Source organism: Penicillium riverlandense (assembly GCF_028828495.1).
Source record: "Penicillium riverlandense strain IBT 135883 chromosome Unknown utg000001l_segment0_segment0, whole genome shotgun sequence".
Classification (NCBI taxonomy): Eukaryota; Fungi; Ascomycota; class Eurotiomycetes; order Eurotiales; family Aspergillaceae; genus Penicillium; species Penicillium riverlandense.
In genome coordinates this window covers 2516939-2534985 of record NW_026643194.1, presented here as the reverse complement: position 1 = coordinate 2534985, position 18047 = coordinate 2516939, and the positions used below count along the sequence as shown (strand labels likewise).

General features: G+C 52.5%; 9 protein-coding genes across 9 annotated transcripts; 4 read left to right on the top strand and 5 right to left on the bottom strand.

Moving 5' to 3' along the window:
- Window positions 1-163: 163 nt before the first annotated feature.
- N7474_001029 (serine/threonine-protein phosphatase) lies at window positions 164-1193 on the top strand (the record flags this gene model as incomplete). The annotated part of the gene is made up of 2 exons (XM_057192444.1): window positions 164-419; window positions 478-1193. 2 exons carry the CDS (start codon window positions 164-166, stop codon window positions 1191-1193), a joined length of 972 nt encoding a protein of 323 aa, XP_057057397.1.
- Window positions 1194-1543: 350 nt separating this feature from the next.
- Window positions 1544-2292, bottom strand: N7474_001028 (rho GDP-dissociation inhibitor; the record flags this gene model as incomplete). Its single annotated transcript, XM_057192443.1, has 3 exons — window positions 1544-1674; window positions 1726-2097; window positions 2202-2292. The coding sequence occupies 3 exons, from the start codon at window positions 2290-2292 to the stop codon at window positions 1544-1546; spliced, it is 594 nt and encodes a 197-aa protein (XP_057057396.1).
- A 985-nt stretch (window positions 2293-3277) lies between these two features.
- On the top strand, window positions 3278-4851 carry N7474_001027 (KilA-N domain-containing protein; the record flags this gene model as incomplete). Its single annotated transcript, XM_057192442.1, has 4 exons — window positions 3278-3338; window positions 3469-3677; window positions 3735-4768; window positions 4827-4851. The coding sequence occupies 4 exons, from the start codon at window positions 3278-3280 to the stop codon at window positions 4849-4851; spliced, it is 1329 nt and encodes a 442-aa protein (XP_057057395.1).
- Window positions 4852-5599: 748 nt separating this feature from the next.
- On the bottom strand, window positions 5600-6875 carry N7474_001026 (Aldo/keto reductase; the record flags this gene model as incomplete). The annotated part of the gene is made up of 3 exons (XM_057192441.1): window positions 5600-6050; window positions 6126-6390; window positions 6452-6875. 3 exons carry the CDS (start codon window positions 6873-6875, stop codon window positions 5600-5602), a joined length of 1140 nt encoding a protein of 379 aa, XP_057057394.1.
- Window positions 6876-7246: 371 nt separating this feature from the next.
- On the top strand, window positions 7247-9056 carry N7474_001025 (cleavage polyadenylation factor subunit CLP1; the record flags this gene model as incomplete). The annotated part of the gene is made up of 2 exons (XM_057192440.1): window positions 7247-7384; window positions 7515-9056. The coding sequence occupies 2 exons, from the start codon at window positions 7247-7249 to the stop codon at window positions 9054-9056; spliced, it is 1680 nt and encodes a 559-aa protein (XP_057057393.1).
- Window positions 9057-10024: 968 nt separating this feature from the next.
- On the top strand, window positions 10025-11749 carry N7474_001024 (Zn(II)2Cys6 transcription factor domain-containing protein; the record flags this gene model as incomplete). The annotated part of the gene is made up of 3 exons (XM_057192439.1): window positions 10025-10084; window positions 10135-11660; window positions 11722-11749. 3 exons carry the CDS (start codon window positions 10025-10027, stop codon window positions 11747-11749), a joined length of 1614 nt encoding a protein of 537 aa, XP_057057392.1.
- A 160-nt stretch (window positions 11750-11909) lies between these two features.
- Window positions 11910-13782, bottom strand: N7474_001023 (serine hydrolase domain-containing protein; the record flags this gene model as incomplete). Its single annotated transcript, XM_057192438.1, has 4 exons — window positions 11910-12738; window positions 12808-13063; window positions 13111-13245; window positions 13299-13782. 4 exons carry the CDS (start codon window positions 13780-13782, stop codon window positions 11910-11912), a joined length of 1704 nt encoding a protein of 567 aa, XP_057057391.1.
- Window positions 13783-14987: 1205 nt separating this feature from the next.
- Window positions 14988-16389, bottom strand: N7474_001022 (putative ubiquitin conjugating enzyme E2; the record flags this gene model as incomplete). The annotated part of the gene is made up of 2 exons (XM_057192437.1): window positions 14988-16331; window positions 16387-16389. The coding sequence occupies 2 exons, from the start codon at window positions 16387-16389 to the stop codon at window positions 14988-14990; spliced, it is 1347 nt and encodes a 448-aa protein (XP_057057390.1).
- Window positions 16390-16672: 283 nt separating this feature from the next.
- Window positions 16673-17224, bottom strand: N7474_001021 (putative GPI anchored protein; the record flags this gene model as incomplete). Its single annotated transcript, XM_057192436.1, has 2 exons — window positions 16673-17086; window positions 17144-17224. The coding sequence occupies 2 exons, from the start codon at window positions 17222-17224 to the stop codon at window positions 16673-16675; spliced, it is 495 nt and encodes a 164-aa protein (XP_057057389.1).
- Window positions 17225-18047: the final 823 nt, after the last annotated feature.

Genomic DNA, 18047 nt, shown 5'->3' with positions numbered 1-18047 from the left:
CGCCGACTGCTTGATCCGCTTGCCTCCGTCCCAGCATTAACAGCATTCAACCAAACCCTGCGCTTGACGTCACAATTTGGTGTGGGAATTTCCATTCGGGCCACTAAAATCCTGTCGCTATGCCCGGCTTACCAGGTGAGTATCCACGGACAATATCCCCTGGATGTGTACTAACGTCCTGCCAGCCAGCATCGATCTAGATGAGTGCATCGAGCGCCTCTATCGAAAAGAACTACTCGCAGACTCGGTCATCGAAGCGATATGTGCCAAGGCGAAGGAGCTGTTGATGAAGGAGAGCAATGTCGTCCACATCGCTGCACCGGTCACCGTCGTGGGGGATATACATGGCCAGTTCTTTGACATGATTGAGATCTTCAAAATTGGCGGTTTCTGTCCCAATACAAACTACTTGTTCCTAGGTTCGTTCGCTGCGTGGGGCACGCCGGCTGTCTTTCGGGTTGGCTGATGTGATTACAGGTGATTATGTGGACCGCGGATTGTTCAGTGTCGAGACTATCTCGCTGCTTATATGTCTTAAGCTGCGGTATCCACAACGAGTCCATCTCATTCGCGGCAATCATGAATCTCGCGGGGTCACCCAGTCATACGGCTTCTACACCGAGTGCGCGCGGAAGTACGGCAATGCCAACGTGTGGCACTACTTCACCGATATGTTCGACTTTCTCACGCTGAGCGTGGTGATCAACGACGAGATCTTCTGCGTGCATGGCGGCCTCTCGCCCTCCATCCATTCCATCGACCAGATCAAAATCATCGACCGCTTCCGCGAGATCCCCCACGAGGGACCGATGGCCGACCTTGTATGGTCCGACCCGGACACAGACCGGGACGAGTTCTCCCTCTCTCCCCGGGGGGCGGGGTATACCTTTGGCGCGCAGGTCGTCAGGAAATTCCTCGAGGTCAACAGCATGTCCCACATCCTCAGAGCTCACCAGTTATGCCAAGAAGGGTATCAGGTGCTCTACGACGACCGGCTCAGCACGGTCTGGAGCGCTCCGAACTACTGTTATCGGTGCGGAAACCTCGCGAGTGTGCTCGAGGTCAGCGATACGGGCGAGCGGTACTTTAACATCTTCGACGCCGCACCCGAGAACGACGTGCATCGCAACGAGCAGCAGGCGCAGCAGCAGAACAAGGATGGCCCGAGTCCAGTGATAGACTACTTCCTGTGATGATACCCTTTGGCTTTTATTTTTCGTTTCAATGCACTTTATACGGAGTTTTTGGACGGACGGAAGATTCATCCTACGCATTCACAGGCGGACAGCGAGACTGGCTATTTGGCACCTGAGATACAGCATCTCCTGCAACGAATAATATCACCATGAAGAGGAAGAAGAGTAGAACACAAAAACGAAGGACTGCACATATCACAACCAGATTCCCGGACACGGGCTTTTCTCTTGTATCTTGTTTTGCTTGCTCGACTCAAAAAGGAGGAAGAAGAAGATATGTTACGCTTTGAAATAAACAAACACACATCGGCCGCTCACGAATTCAACGAATGACTGACTGACTGTCTCTACCAGTTCTTGGCAATGTCGAACGACCATTCAAACAGCAGGTGGGTGTGGTCGTCATCGTCGAGGAACTTGGACACGGCATTGTAGTGGCCACGAGCCATCATACCCGAGGGAGCCTCCTCCTCATTGACTGTCATGATGATTAGTTACCTCACCAAAGCAACGAAGAAGATTGACTTACACTTCTTCTCATACGTCTGCTTATCAGTCGTATTAGGCGCATAACTCCCCAACATCTCCTCGTCCTTGGAAACACGGATCCCCTTCCGCTTAACCACCTGCAGGTACTTAAGCCCACTCAGCACCTCGTGGTGCACCTGGAAGACGACCTTGATGCGGAACTGCGCGCCCTCTTTGATGGTGAACGGCTTGTTCTTGAGGTCTGCCAGCGCCCCCGCGCTGGACAGGTCGATCACCACGTCGGGCCGGTCTTTCACTTCCAACGCCAGGGACTTGATGATGCATTTGCGGGGGTCATTGGGGTCGCCGATTGGGGTGCCGGTGTTTAGACCCAGGGAGGCTTTCCAGCGGTTTAGGGACTCGTCGTTTTTGTCTGGTGGGGTGGGGTGGTGTTAGTTCGGGGATTGAACACCCACTGGGCTTGATAGATGGTAGATTGCAGACAGGGGTGTTATGGGATGATGCGTCGATACTCACCCAGCTCCTGGTACTCCTCCAGAGTCTTCTTCTCGCCAACCTTGAAGCCCTCGGTCTTGGTGGCAGCGAGATCGTCCTCGTGGTCAGGCATGGTGGGTGTTTGTTTGTGGCGGGGCAGAACCAAGAAGTAGCAAGTCTGGTTTGGGATTGGATGGGATGGGAGGTAAACAAACAGCAAAACTCGCTCGATACCGACGGGAGAGACAGAAGAGGAAAGATGAAACGGAGAGAAAGACAATACGAAGTTGTCTGCCTCCTGAGACTTGGTGGGGGGAAAGGCGGTGGGTGGGGATGGGCGAGGCTATTACCTGGGTTGGAAGTATACGTGTTGGCAGCGGGTCTAGACTGCGACACCATGGATTGTATTATCTCTTGACGGTATAGATTGGAGGCAAGACGAACATGAACTGACTATCATGCACGTTATATCTCGACCCTCGACGGATCATGCGGTGTACGCGGTATGTAGGTGAGGTAGGCCTGCAGCGAAGCATGCATGAATACACCCATGACAATCCTAGGTACGATGAGACGATCTTCTATTGTGATTCTAGACGAACCTGGATCATATGGAGGTGCCTCGCCGGAGGGCACTATACACACCGCATGGACGAACCACTCCTATCAGGGGTGCCGGAATGCCAAGTCGCGAGCCAACTCCGTATGGCCAATACCGGGTAATTCACACATTGACCAATCACGCCCATTCCACCCCGAAATACCCCAACCGGCCGGACCATGCCGGACACAGGCAAGCCCCAGCCCCATCATTTAGTTGGTTAATCCGTCCCCCATTCATTATTCCTTTTCCATCGCGCTCTCCTGATTAATCGTCCCTTGCCGCCCGCGACTTTGGCTTTCTTGTCTGGAGTCATCACCCACCGTCGCGCACGTTCTGATTGAGTTGCGCTCACTGCAAACCCTTCGGTGCTCACATTCGATTCGTGCCCGGGCCAGTCCACGGAGAGCGACAAGCAACGCGCCTGCAACGTGGCTGTCGCATCTTTTTCCCCTTGACCGTTTTCTCACTTCCCCCTCCCCTCTCCCTCAGACCACCTCGTTGCTCGCCATCCACCATGTCGCGCTCTCTGCCGAAGCGAAACAACCCTCTCATCCTCGCCGAACAGGCTCCTTCTTGTAAGTGCTTGCTTCCCCCTCCCCGGCGCGTGGTCGCGCGACCGCGCGTACCCACCCTCCGAGTCGAGCATGCCCTGTGCGACTCGATATGTCTCAGCAAGATGTCGCGGCTAATCACATTCACCTGCAGTCGAAGAGCTCCTCGCGCGCCGCCGTCTGGGGAAGACCAACCTCGCCGTCAAGGCCTCGTGGATCGGTACCTCCAATGCGACCAAGCCTGAGAACTTGGGTCTCTTTGAGTATGCCCACCTCCGGGCTCCGCTCCCTAAAGACCTCAAGGGCTCTGAGATCTTCCCATCCCACACCCCGCAGCAGCACCCCGAGACATACTTCCTGATGGTGAGTCGCCGCCCTACATTTCTTCCCGTGGAGGCATTCTCTCTAACGTGACGACAGCGGAGGAGCAAGGACGGATATGTCAGCGCCACTGGCATGTTCAAGATCGCATTCCCTTGGGCCAAGCTGGATGAGGAGCGCTCTGAGCGAGACTACCTCAAGACCCGGGAGAATACGAGTGAAGACGAGATCGCCGGCAATGTGTGGATCTCCCCCTGTTCGGTAAGCACATACCGTCTCCCCCGGCCATCCGCAGCAGCTGACAGACAGCTCCCAGCTCTCGAGCTCGCCAAGGAGTACAAGATGTACGACTGGGTTCGCGCGCTCCTCGATCCCACCGACATTGTCCAGAGCCCTTCTAGCGCAAAGAAGCATATCACACCACCGCCCAAGTTTGAGCTCCCGGAATCGGACGCCGTGCCATCTTCGATCTCCGCATCCCCGTCGCGCCGGAGCCGCCGGTCAGTCTCGCCCAGCAAGAAGTCTCCATCCAGGGCCCGCGGTTCTCGGGCCAAGAAGGAAGTCCCGCCTACGCCATCAACAACTGCCGCCAATGCCACTCTTCAGTCAGCTCTGAACATGGACGCAGAGTCTGTCAATGAGACTATTGAGAGTGTGGAAGAGGATATCGAGGCCAAGACCGTTGGGTCCCCGAAGAAGACCAAGGGTCGGAAATCTAAGAAGGATTCCACCGTGGAGCCTGAGGACAAGAAGGCAGAGAAGGCCGACAAGAAGAAGAAGAAGAAGGCCGAGAAGCATGATGATGCCAAGCCGAAGACCAAGACCGAGAAGACGACCGTTTCAGTTGATGCGCCGATCACCTTGCCCGAGGTCCCGTCTGCTGAAGAGACCAAGGAGATGATCGCCAAAGCGAAGGGAATGGTACAAGAAGCTATCAAGACCGACGGTGCTGCCGTGAAGTCAGCCTCCGCCAAGGTCACCAAGAAGCGCAAGGGCGAAGACCTCAGCGAGGACGAGGATGAGGAGACTGGGGCCGAGCGCGCGAAGAAGGCTAAGCTATTGGAAGATAAGCTCAAGCGCGAGCGTGTTCGCAACCGCGCGCTGGTTGGCGTTTCTGCCGCCTTTGCTCTAGCGTGAGTTCCCTACCCTTGACTTGGCTGATTTGTTTCATATTGCTAACAATATTTCTAGTGCTTCGATCCCCTATTTCTTCTAAAAAAACACCCCTCCACTCTTTTATCACCCACGGATCGATCGAGCGAGCCATTTTCGGAGGTTCATTCTTCCCTGGGAGAGTCATTTTCTTTCCAATATCGTTTTTTCCTAATACTGCAGTTGGTCACACCCTATCGCCTGCCTGCCTGCTTCAATGAATGAACAGTCCATCCGGTTATTTCCCCAGTCTTTCTTTTTGGTTGACCACACGGGAATCGATTCCCAGTGTCCTGTCCTGCTTCTGATCCCACCCTCACATTCCCCCTGTCGCGTCATGATATATATTCCTCCCCACAAGACTGAGTCTGTACTGTACTTTGACATCCAACACCACGTTCTAATATCTTGCCTGCCTCTTCCCTCCTGCTCTGTGAGCCCCGATCATCTATCTATCTATCCATCCCCTAACACCTTCCCCTTTTACCCGCTGTCCCCAACCCGGCAATCATTCTGGCTGATTGTTGCCCACTTCCCGGCTGTAGTCAAAACTGTCCCCCACTCACCGACCTTCGTTGTGTATCTAACTGTTTGGATACATAGATGTCCTTGAATAAGTGAATGGGTATTCGAATCAGTAATTCACGGTCCCAGGTATATGCTAGACCAAGTAGAGAAGTAGTGAGATATATAAACCTCCAGAACAGCTTACTGGATAGCTATAGGGTCAGCGATCTCACAATTTACTGTCCCGGATCCTGCTTGTATTGCCCGTCACCGCCGGCGAGTCCCCGACCACCACCCGCAGTCTTTCACAGAGAGGTCGGGTTGCAGGCATTCGGAAACTTCATTGCATTCGTCCTCTCAATCAAGAAAGACTTCCCGGTAACATTCGGATCGGCCGGGATGAAATTGTGAGGAAACCCCCGGTCGAAAGGCTTGACGCTCTCAAGGAGCGCAATTTGGTCACCCGTGAGCTTGATACTCAGTGCCTGGATATTGTCCCTCAGGTGCTCGACCTTGCGCCCGCCAACGAGAGGGAAAACATTTCCAGCTTTGGACAAGACATATGCCAGCGCAATAGCAGTAACAGACTCGATGCCGTGCTCCGAAGCCACCTTGCCCAGCGCCTCGCTCACGTTAACCTCGTCCTCGGTCTGGTGGGGAGGTCGTCCGGCAAAACTGCGCAGCTTCTCACCGGAATTCTCGCGGCTCTTGAGGTCGGCTTTGCTTTGGAATTTGCCGCCGCCGAGAACATCCCATCTGTTTTGGGAGCGGTGTTAGCTTCAAACGTGTAGCTATCTTGTCAAGGTAGGTATATAGGGGTTGGACACGCACGGTGCAAGGGCCATGCCAAAATGGCGGGCCATTGGGATGATATCGCGCTCAAAGTCTCTGTTTAACAGATTCCAGCGTCCTTGGTAAATACTGAAAGGCGTCTTTCCGTGGTCAATAGCGTAGGTATTGGCTGCAGAAACAATCCAGGCGGGTGTATCAGATGCTCCGAGATAAAGCACCTTGCCCTGCTCGACGAGAACATGTAAAGCATCCATGAGCTCCTTGATTGATGTAGTAAAGTCCCAGTAGTGGACGTAGTAAATATCTAGAAAGGAACAAAATAAGTAATGCTGCCCCCACAAGACAGAAAGTGGAAACTAACTCACCAATATAATCGGTCCGCAACTTCTTCAATGAGTCGCGGATTCCAACATGAATAGAGCGACGGGAATTCCCCGCAAAATTAGCTGCTGGGGTTCCCTTGCCTAGGACATGGCTGCGATAGTCCATACTGAACTTGGTAGCCAGGACCAGCGAGTCGCGGTTGTTGCGGGCTTGAATCCACTCGCCGATCCACTGCTCTGACTGCTCGTTCTGATACGAATTGGCCGTGTCAATGAAGTTGCCCCCGCTCTCATAGAAGGCATCTAGGAGTTTGAATGCTGAGTCCTTGTCCATTGAGCCCATCATGCCGGCCCAGGCGTCGCCAATCGACATGGCGCCTAGTTGCAGAGGGGAGACTCGAATGCCAGCTGTGGAGGAGAGGATGCGTAGACGGCCGAGTTCGGTAGTGAGAGTTGATTCAGACATTGTATAGATATTAAAGGATGTGAAACAAGCAAGTTCTCGGATTTGTCAAGAGATGTGTCTAGTTAGAGTAAGTAAGAGGGCGTCCATGTCGGGGTTTATATAAGTTAGGGATCATCTTTCAGCAATTAATAGCGCTACCGGAGATAAAGACTTAAATGTAAGTAACCGGCCGTAAAGCTGTATGTCCATGGAAGTGCATTAGCACCACCAACAACAATATAGCTCTTGTAGTATAGATCAAGTGTGTCCCACTTGGCGTCGAAATGCTGCCCCAAAGGGGTTAGCGCATGAGCTCCAGATGCTTAGTCATGGCCCTCTTCAAACAGCTCAGACTTCATTGAAAGCACATCTCTGACCAACCTCAACGAGCAATGTCTCTCCCGGGCTTAGACCTCACTCAGGTCTCGGAGGAGAAGTCCTCGGCCGTTGCGCCGCCGTCGCAGATCACCCTGTCGCCGGGCACGGAGTGGAGGTTCGAGGTCGCGTTTGGCAATATCGTGAGAGTCAAGGTGCGTACAATCCAATTGGCGATTCAGAGGGTGGAGAGCTTTCTGAGTGGAGAGCCTTTTCCGGCTGGCTTATTGGACAAGGCTCTGGGGAACTTACAAGTACAAGGAACCGCTGACCAAACTTCAATAGCTTCTCACAGGAACCGCGGAGCTCTTCGGTACAGAGCTCGCCGAGTCGCAGACATACACTTTCACTGGGACCAAGGCGGCAATCTACACATGGCATGGGTGCATGCTGGAGATTAGCGCGGGCGAGATGGCTCTGACGACAGCGGATGGAGGGGCGCCGACAACGGGCCATGGTGCCGGGGGATGTCAGAGCGAGTACACAGCGGAAGAAACGCCAATGGTGGAGTACGCCAACGTCCACTTTGCGCTGGAGACGATGCGCCAGGACGCGCAATCCACAGGCAAAGATGGACCTCGCGTGTTGCTTCTGGGCCCCGAAAACGCGGGCAAGACCAGTCTGGCGAAGATACTGACGGCATACGCGACCAAAGTCGGCCGGCAGCCGCTGGTGGTGAACCTGGACCCGACGGAAGGCATGCTCAGCGTTCCCGGTACGCTGTCTGCCACGGCTTTTCGCACTATGCTGGACGCTGAGGAGGGATGGGGCAGCAGCCCGATGTCTGGACCGAGTCCCGTGCCGGTCAAGCTTCCTCTCGTTTACAATTACCCACTACCCAGCCCTCTGGATGCCGAAGGATCGGTCTACCGACCTGTTGTATCGCGGCTTGCACTGTCAGTGACGGGTCGAATGGCCGAGGATGACGACGCGCGCGAGGCGGGCATTATTGTCGACACTCCGGGGTTGTTGAGTTCCGGCAAACCTGGCAGCCTGGAGCTGATCAACCATATTGTCACCGAATTCGCCATTACCACAATCTTGGTCTTGGGGTCCGAGCGGTTGTACAGCACGATGGTCAAGCAGTATGACAATAAGCCTAGCTCAAGCTCAACGGCCGTTGCCTTTGATGAACGCATTTCTGTCGTCAAGCTCTCCAAATCTGGAGGCTGTGTCGACCGCGATGCCGCTTTTCTTAAAATAATGCGCGAGTCGCAGATCCGATCTTATTTCTTTGGAAATCTGATCCCATCATTCACCGCGTCCACAGCCTTGGCGCTCTCTGCATCTTCGACCTCCATGGTGACATTATCACCACACGCACAGCAACTTGACTTTTCCACCCTCAGCGTCTATAATTACACCATTACCTCTGTCGACGACGAAGACGAAGACGAATACGACCCCTCCCAGCTCACCACCAGCGACTCTTTCCTCCCCGGCGGCGGTGACGACGAATCCCGGCAACAGCAGCAGCAGGAACAATACGACCCTGATCGTGCTGCACCGCTACCGGGTATCGTCGGCTACGCACCTGCACCTCCAGCCCAAGCATCCACAACCGCCAGTAACGTCCCGCTGAAAAAGGTTCTACCTCCCGCCCCAGCTGCCCTGGCGAACACCCTCCTCGCAATCACCCACGCCCCAAACACAGCGTCGCCAGCTGAGGTTCGCGACGCCAGCATCATGGGCTTCTTGTATGTTGCCGACGTCGACCCGGACAAGGGCAAGATTCGCGTCCTGGCTCCTGTCGGCGGCAGGATGCCTCCGCGTGCTATCATTTGGATGAAACGCTGGCCGGGCGAGGTGGTCGGCTTGGTCGGTTAAATCAATTTTCTTATGATTGTTACCAGGCATCATTATACCGGGGACTGGAGTTCAGGCCGGGGGCTGTGTATGTATATAATTTCGTCCTTTTAGCATCCGGGTCCTAGTTACGGAATCTCATACAGACAACGTTCTCTCTGCTTTGTTGTACTTGTCTCATCTGCACTTTTGTCTTTCCTCGAGTATCTGTCCTGCGAGACTAGGCAGTTACCAAAACATCCCATTCAGCGAACACGCATTCGGTTCTCTATCAGTAACTGGTTGAGTGGGTAATATCTTTCATCTGCTCCATATCCTTGCGGGAGAATCAGGAGCAGATGAAAGTGATGTTCATGAAGACATCTTGCAAAGAGATGTGGGTATACCGCGATTGAGGTAGCGAAGTTTCGAAATCCCATGATGCGAAGACGGTTTTGATTCTAGTGAGGGAAAGGCAGAACGTGTCTAGTATGAATGGAGAGGAATCCTCTAGTTGACGGTATTTTCATATATTAATGCTTATCTTATTTCCTTAGACTCGTAGGTTTTCGCCCCCAGAGATGGTTGACGATGTGGAAATGGAAGTTGAAAAAGCAGCTGAGGAACCTATTCTTCCCTACTTTCACAATAAGAGGATGATGGATATCACTATAAGGGCCCAAATAAATATCTAGTGGATTGATTTTCGCTAACTGGGGGATCTTAGTTGGCAACGAACCGGCGCGCGGGCTTAGGCAGAATGGCGATAGCAAGTGACGCATGGCTCAATTGTGTCGGCGTATTGACTTGCGAGATAATTTACATTTCCATTCTGTTCCGGAGGAATGGTTTGCTAACTGAGTTTGGACTAAGTAGTTTCACCATCGTCTTGGCACTAGGATTTGGGAGAGTTTCCGTGTGTAAATTCATGGAAGCCTATTCCGAATTTAGTTGTAGCAGTAGGCCATCAGCAACTCCTAAAACCCGAATTCTGCCTACATCCTATCACCATGGTTTACCGGGGCAAGCCCTCGAGTGCCTGTAAACTCTGCCGCGAGCGGCGGATCAGAGTAAGTAATGTCCTACTCACACGAGTTCGTGCTGATCTAGACGACCTTAGTGCGACCAGCGTCGCCCATCCTGCACACAATGCCTCAACGCGAAGGCCCAATGCAACGGCTACCGCAACAAGCTAGACCTAATGTTCCACAACGAGACCACTGATGTGACCCGGAAAGCCAAAGAAGCATGTTCCAAAAAAGCAGACGAGAGCATAGCACTCGCCCTCGCATCAAAGTCACGCTCACCATCATCGCAGAGCCAACCCCCATCACCAGCAGCAGCTCTGCTACTGTCGGAATCTCCCACCTCCAGAGCAATCAATCTGTTCATGGCCGCCTACGCCGGGGGAATCTACCTCGACTACGTGTCGGCGTTATATCAACCAGACCATCATCCCGCGGCGCTGGGGGCGAGCGTCGAGGCCGTCGCACTGGCTTGTTTGGCTACTGATCAGAAAAGTTCTGATCTGCTGCATCTGGCAAGGGAGAGGTACGGCACTGCCCTGGTGCAGACGACGGATGCGCTTCACAGCACGAAAACGGTGACTGAGCCAGAGACCCTGGCGTCGGTGATGCTACTTGCGCTGTTTGCTGCTATTGGGACCCCTGATTCCCCTGATGCGAAGGATTCGTGGTCAAAACATGTTTACGGGGCTCTGGGGGTTCTTGCGTTACATCTTCATTCTTCTCTTTCTTCCTCCTCTTTCTCTTCTTTCTCTTCTTCTTCTACTCCTGATTCCGCATTTACTACTTCGGTAGACACGTCTAGGTCTACCCCCTCGCGCATTTTAGACTCCCTACCGGGACAGAGCATGCTCCACCACATTATAAGCTGCGTTCAAATTGACTGCATCCAGCGACGCGCACGGCTCCCGCCGCAGCTGCGAGCTGTATATCGTCATTCATGGTTGAATCACGGACTGCAAGCCCGGTTCTGGAGGCTGCTTGATAGATTCTCCGAGGCGAATGCTTATTCCAATGAAGACCGAGACACCCTTGCATATTTGGCAGACCTACAGTGTCTCGAGGATGAAGCTCGCTTTCTACTGGAAACCATGCCTGCTGCGTACGAGTCGTGGTTTGGTGCGAGAGGTGGCTCCTCGGATACGAATGCACACCCAGATCCTTGCTTCTCTGCCGCCTGCCCTGGCTACCGCACAACCCAGACGTGGAACATATTGCGCATGATTCGTCTATTGTCAGATGATTTATTGGTCGCTAGTACCACACGCTACCTATCATCGCACGCAGATATCCCAGATGGGGTATTATCTACGCTACACAGTAATATGGAGAATGCATCCCACGCCGCAGCAGATATGGCCCATGATATGTATAACAGTGTACCTGAGTATTTGAGACCTGGTCGTTGCTCTACCTATCATCCACCGCGTGGGTTGCAGGAGAGTCAATGGGCACGCACGCTGTCCTGGCCGCTAACAATGGCACGCGACTCACCACACTGTCCACCGGTTTTGCGGGCAGATATCCAGAGCCAATTGGTGATTCTTGGTAATGATTCTGGTATGTGTCATGTGCGGAAGGGGACGACGGCGTCGAACTTTAGTGGCTCTGTCGGGGATAGGTAAGCCATTGCTTCATGTAACTCTTTCATATCGAGGGCTCTTTATACTGACATGCTGCAGTAATATGCATATGTCGTTCTTATCCTAGACTGGGATGTTTTTTGTAAAAAAAAAAAAAAAAAAAAGAATTAAAATGCAACATATAAAAAATATAGAGTACGTGAAAATATATATGTGCAAGCACTCTATGGATAGAAAAAGAAGCCCAAAAGCTGACACAGTAAAGGGAACACACACAGACCACGATTTCACTCCCTCCTCAACCTAACATCAAAAGCCGAAAGTTCCACCTCCTCCACCGGGGCGTCACCCTGCTCTCTCCAGAAAATAACTTCATTAAGCGGGACACCAGCATAAGCAAGCGGGTCAACATTAGAAACGCAATAATCATCCCAAACAGTAGACGGATTAACAGGAGCATCATAGTCATCGATGACATTAATAAAGCGCCAGACCTCGCCAACATGGCCATCAGCTGAAGTCCTGGAAAGGAACGTCGGCTGTAGAGCGAAGTAGATTCCGGAAGAGACCCCACTCTTTTGTCCGACTAGGGGCCCAAGTGCGGCGAGCACGTCTGTTGAGTTGGAGACCAAGGACGAAATGTGTAGTGCACGCGGGGTGTTTTGGGTTAGCATCATGGAGGAGTTTAGCGCGGTCCCGCCAGCAGAATGGAAGGTATAAGTTCCTGCGTAATCCTTCTTCAATTGCGCCTCTGCAACATCCTCGGCACCCAATACTAGTGGATTGAGGATTGAAGTAAAAATTGTTGTCTGCGAGGGCAGATTACCACCCATAGCCATGAACACCACCAGATCGTACGCGGGAATGACGATGCTGTAACTATAATACCCCGTCAGCCCACCTCCCTTGGTGTAGAATGTTACGGGCCGTCTGCTGTTTGGAATGAGCGAAGTCGTCCGGAAGATCTCCCATGGATAACCAAGTGTCGAGTGCGAGCCCGTGCTCCAGGTTGCAGGTTGAAGCCAGTTTAGACGAGGGGTTATGGAGTTGTAGTTGTTGAGGATCCAGCGAAGGAAGGTAATCATGTTTGAGGATGTGCTGTAGATACCACCGCTCCTATTTGTTTGGGTGTATGTTAGCATCGATGGAGTAGATAACTATGTTAAAGGAAAGGGCAGTACGCACGCATTATCGGCACCCAGGTTCTCGCCCCATTGACTTTCTGGGCCGATATCCACGCCCGCAGAGGATGATGGAGTCGTGAATGAAGTGCCTTTCAGACCAAGGGGATTGAGAATAGCTTGCGAGATATACTCCTCATATTTCATACCAGACACGCGGGCCAGGATTTGCCCTAGGAGATCGTACGCATCGTTGCTGTACGTGGACTCACTCTGGGCTGGGAAAACAGGGACAGAGTGCCGGATTGCGTTGTTCAATTCTGTAAATGTCAGGGTCATGTTTCAGATAATGGGTGTGCGTACATACCTGAATCAGTGCAGGATCTTGAGTAGTTGTCGTACTCATTACATTTGGGTAAGGCTTTGGCGCGAGAGGCAGAAATCGGTGGCAGACCGACGACAGTGGGATCCTCAAGTTGGAGGTAGAGATCATTATCGCCATCTAAGTAAACCTGGTAAGAATTCGGGGCAAAGCGTTATTGGAAAAGCACGCACAATTGTCAGGAATACCACTCAGATGAGCTAACAACGAGCGAATGGTAATTCTCTCCCAGTCAAATCTGGTCTTATTCATCGGGAGTTTGGGGATATGCTCAACTACCCGATCATCCAGACTAAGTTTGCCAGCCGCTTCTTGCTGGAGAATGCCCAGAGCCGTGAAAAGCTTGGTGTTGCTAGCAATGCGATACACCGAGTCTCCATTCACCCTAGTCTTTTTCAAAGATTTGTCCGTGTGGTACTTTGAATAGAGTGTCTTCTGGGAAGAGGAGATCTCTAGTGAGAACGAGGTCCCCTTAAAATCTCCCGCCTTGATGGCCTTGTCGAGGTTGGATGTGACGGTCTTGAAGGCATCTTGCAAAGAGGTATCAGTATACCGGGGTGGAGGGAATGAGACTTCGGGTTCGCACGATGCGGAAACGAGGTTGATTCCGGTGAGGGAAAGGCAAATAGTGCCTAGAATGAACGGAGAGACAACCATGGTTTACGGAAAAGAGGATTGGAATTGTATCTTATGAATCGGGTTGTTCTAGCAGCCATGTCGCGTCTTTTATGTTGAGGCCCATTGTTGCGCAGAGTATAGGCTGCCAATTCCACTGGTGATGAGAAGCATTCTAGAATAGGAATCCAAATCGTGGGGCGGAAGGACTCAGCCTCGAGGGTGGAGTATATAGTGTAGCGGCCCGGCCCTAATGAGATGCATACTGGATTAGGAAAGGCGTCGGCCAGAGTACTTGAAGTGGCAAGAAAGCCCAACAACAATCTCATTATTGGCCAATATTCATCTACTAGGCTTCCGTCGGATCTGGCAGCACAAAATATTATTATAGATGCGGAACACAATGTGACCGGGTGAGTAGAAATTCCAATATGGTGCGGTCAATTCTAAGTAGTCAAGGATCATCGATTAGGCTTTCTGTCAAAAGATGCCTTTCCAATTAGCGGCCAGATTCCCACGATTTCTACATCTCCAGCATCTACCACCAAGTTCCGTTCTTCAGAAAGATCGCGAAACATACATCGCATCGCTTCAGTCCCAACCGTCGCAATCGGTGTCATGGATGACTCGTCCTGTCTTCGAAAGATATAGATTTTCGGATGTGCTTTCTGGAGTCGATCATAAGCAAAGGGATGCATCGACAGTTAGCGCGCAACGGGTGGAAGCTTCCGTATTGCGAATGATCTAGTAACGAGAGAGGCAACGACTTAATGGTTCATCGCATTTGGTAAAGGGTAGAAAATGTCGTTTCAAGAGTCACGTTTGTTTTGCCTCCGTAATTGTCAATCAGCCAAATTGATGGGAAGCACAGGAACATATATGTTCGTAGATAGATCTCCCAGGATGAAACATGGGCCTGAAATGATCAACAGGGCATAATGAGTGTATGGGGATTGAACATCGGACTCTGAGACATCGGGTCAGAGTCCTAATGGGCACATTAGCCCTAATGAGTCGCATACTGTTTAGAGAAGGCATTTTTATCTGGCATCAGAAAGCCCCAAGATGTATCATTGACCAATGCAGCGCCTAAATAAAACCCTTTCTAATGATGCAACCCCGATAGCCATCCTCTTCGATGCTCCCGGACCGCCCAACCAATCCAACCCAACCCAGGAAAACGGGTATAATCGCTAAAATAAAAGCCAAAATATTCGCCAAGTGCCCAAAAAAAGACAGAATGCCAATCACAGCCGGCGGACTCCAATACGGGGCTTGGGCTTGGCTGCACCGGAAGAGACCTTGCGCACTCCAGCAGCCACTTTCGATACCTTCGGAGCAGCCGAGGATGCAAGAGACGAGGCGAGTCGTGGTTGAGCACTTCCTGTTGACAGCGGTGTAACTGTCTTGGCTGTCTGGATCTCGCGCTTCTCTTTCAATCCGATAACAGCTAGCGGGTTCTCCTTGCCGTCACCACTTAATCGGCGTGATGCGTCTTGGGTTGAGAATTCAGGAACATCCTCGTAGATCTGGAGGTCATCCCGAACACGACTAGATGCGTTGAGACCTCGGTTGAGAAGGGATAACTTGATCTGCTTCCGTTGCGGGGAGCCCGGTCGACTGGTGTTGGCTTGGATGTTTTGTTCCGATGAAGACATGCACAGCGAACCCATGTCCTCTTCTTCGTCCACGAGCATCATATCGCTATCCGGATATTCGGCATACGGTACCGGGAGGGAGGAAAGCGGGCGCTTCCCCAGAGCATTCTTCCGAGGACTTGGCGGTGCGAGTCTCACCGGAGTCGGAGAGAGAGAGGGGTCATTTTCTTTGCTTGCACTGGCCGGATCTTCGTTCTCGCTGTCGTCGTCTGATGGCATAGCGAAGCTATCCCCAGCAGGTTCTTGGGTCGGGCCAGTCGCACGAACGGTCGTCTTCATGGTCACCGTCTGTATGCGCTGCTCTTTCCGTGGTCGTTGGAAACCTGTATTGTCCTTCTCCTCAAACACTGCGCCGGCATCCTCCCCTCGAAGCTTGGCCTCTGTGACTGCATCCTTGAGGTCGGCCGAAATAGGTGCATGGATAGATGTCATCAATCGAGCCTGGTGAGCAAAGGCATTGTAGTCTTCTTGCAGCATTGCACCCGCAGTGGAATTGAGAGCTGAGTCGGGGTTGGGATGGATAAGAAGACACGAAATGGTCTGCATCAGGAACACGGTCATTGTTAGCTTTGACTTTTGGATTGTTTGGGCGCAAATACTGACCACCAACACGTCCTTCAATGTCAACTTGGGTTGCCAGTCCCTCTTCAGCGTGTCTACACACACTGCGCCCGTGAGCTCCTCCATGTTGGGGTGCCATATGCGCGTCTTGAATGCGGCCTTGGGCGGGCTGTGTGGGTAGTCCTCTGGCATGCGCAAGTGGAGGCGCCACAGACCCTGTGAGTAAGGTGTACCCGGTGGTCCGGTGAGCAAGACCGTCAGCTGGGAGAGGTCGTCGGTGGATTCGTTGCTGGGCGGGAGGAGATAGTAGGGTGGAAGACCGGCGCTGTGCAGGGCGGCATGGTCCGCGGCCAGCCGGCGAAGGTTGGACGGCTGATGGGAGAGAGGATTAGCATATATGACCCAAGGGGTACTAAGTAGAACTCACCATTCTAAGGATGAGATAAGAGTTGGGAATGTTTTTATTGCGTGAAGATCCAGCGTTGCGTTGGTTACGTGGGTTTGTTTTGGTCGGGTTACGCTAGTCCGGATTAGTCACGCGTCGGTCAGGTGATGTGGTTTCGCGTTTCGCGAAACTAATTTATCCCTTTTTAGAATTAAGTTGATTGATCGGTTGATTACATGTCCATGCCCATTATTGGTTATGATTAAGTGCAAGAAAGAAAGGAAAACAGTTCATAGCCCCTCGTCCCAGATTTTGCCAGTTTCACACTTTACAGGAAAGCAGCCAGGGCGGCCAGACCAACCAGACCCAGAGAGCCAGCGGTGGCCAGGGGCGCAGCGTTGGTGGTGTGGGTTGCACTCGCCGAGGCAGAAGCCGACTGGGAGTTGGAGTTGGAGTTGGAATTGGAGTTGGAGTTGGGGTGAGTCCCAGTGTGGGTAGCACCACTGACCGTGGCAATGGAAGTCGTCTGCGTGTTGGACTTGACCGAGGTCATGGTCGTCTGGCCAGGCTGGCCGGCAGCGGGAGTGGACATGCCAGCGGGGATCGAGGCAGCGGGCTCCTGCGAGGTCACAACGGCGGGCTCGCTGGTCACGACAGCGGGTTGCGAGGTGACAGCCTCAGGTTGGCCGGTAACAACACCATTGGAGTTGGTCTCGGTGAGGTACTTGGTGGCTGGGTTGCCCTATCAGGTCGGTGGTTAGATTGCTTTTCTGGGTCGTACAGCGACTCCGAGACTTACATTGTCGGCAGTGTCGGCGGCGATGGCGCCCTGGGCCAGCGCGAAGGCCGAGAGAGTAGCGAAGAGGATGGAGGTACGCATGGTGGAGTTGTGGTGGGTGGGACTGAAAGAATGTAGATCTGACGATCAAGAGGAAAAAGTGTGGGGAGGGGATGGATGTAGTGGGAGTGGAAGAACAAGAGGAAGAAGAAAAACGAAGACAACGATGGCGTGTCTTATACCCCAGGCAGGCTGTGGGAAAGGCACTAGCCGGTCTAACGCTGCAAGGCAAGGTCGGTTCTATTTTTGCTTGGTCGCACTGGCGCGTAAGCTGCTTTTGGATGTATGTTTCCCTGATTCTTGTCTCAGTCCCTACTAGTGTCCCAGTGATTTATTCGGGGTTATCTGGCCCGGTACATTCTTCTCTGAATGTCTAGTAGAAATAATAATAACCCCTCTTCTACGGCTCTCCTAACAATCATCCAAGCCCTGCAGTGATCGCCACCCCGAAGCTTGCTTGCCTGGCCACCTCTTGGCAGACCGCGTGTATGTCTACGAATCCTCTCTCACTACTCATCCACTTACGGCGGCTGCGCTGATGATCATGATGCATTTACTAATAACACAAACCCTTTTGTCTGGTCGGGGGATGAGACCGCCAAGAGTCGAGACAGCGCCTCCCGCCGCCCAAGTGAGACATCACTTTTCCTCATTGATCGATGCAAGGGTACGAGTCCCTACATGGTACAAGTCGGCTGATTATGAGGGTACCTACATTAATCATCATAAGGAGTATACCCACCAAATTAATCTCGGTCTTTAGCCTTTTTTTGTTTTTTTGTGTGTTTCGCAAGGGGGTCCGTGTATAATACCTAGCAGTGGGCCCCCGTTCCCCAGACCACTGTAAAACCATCCAAGCGGATCT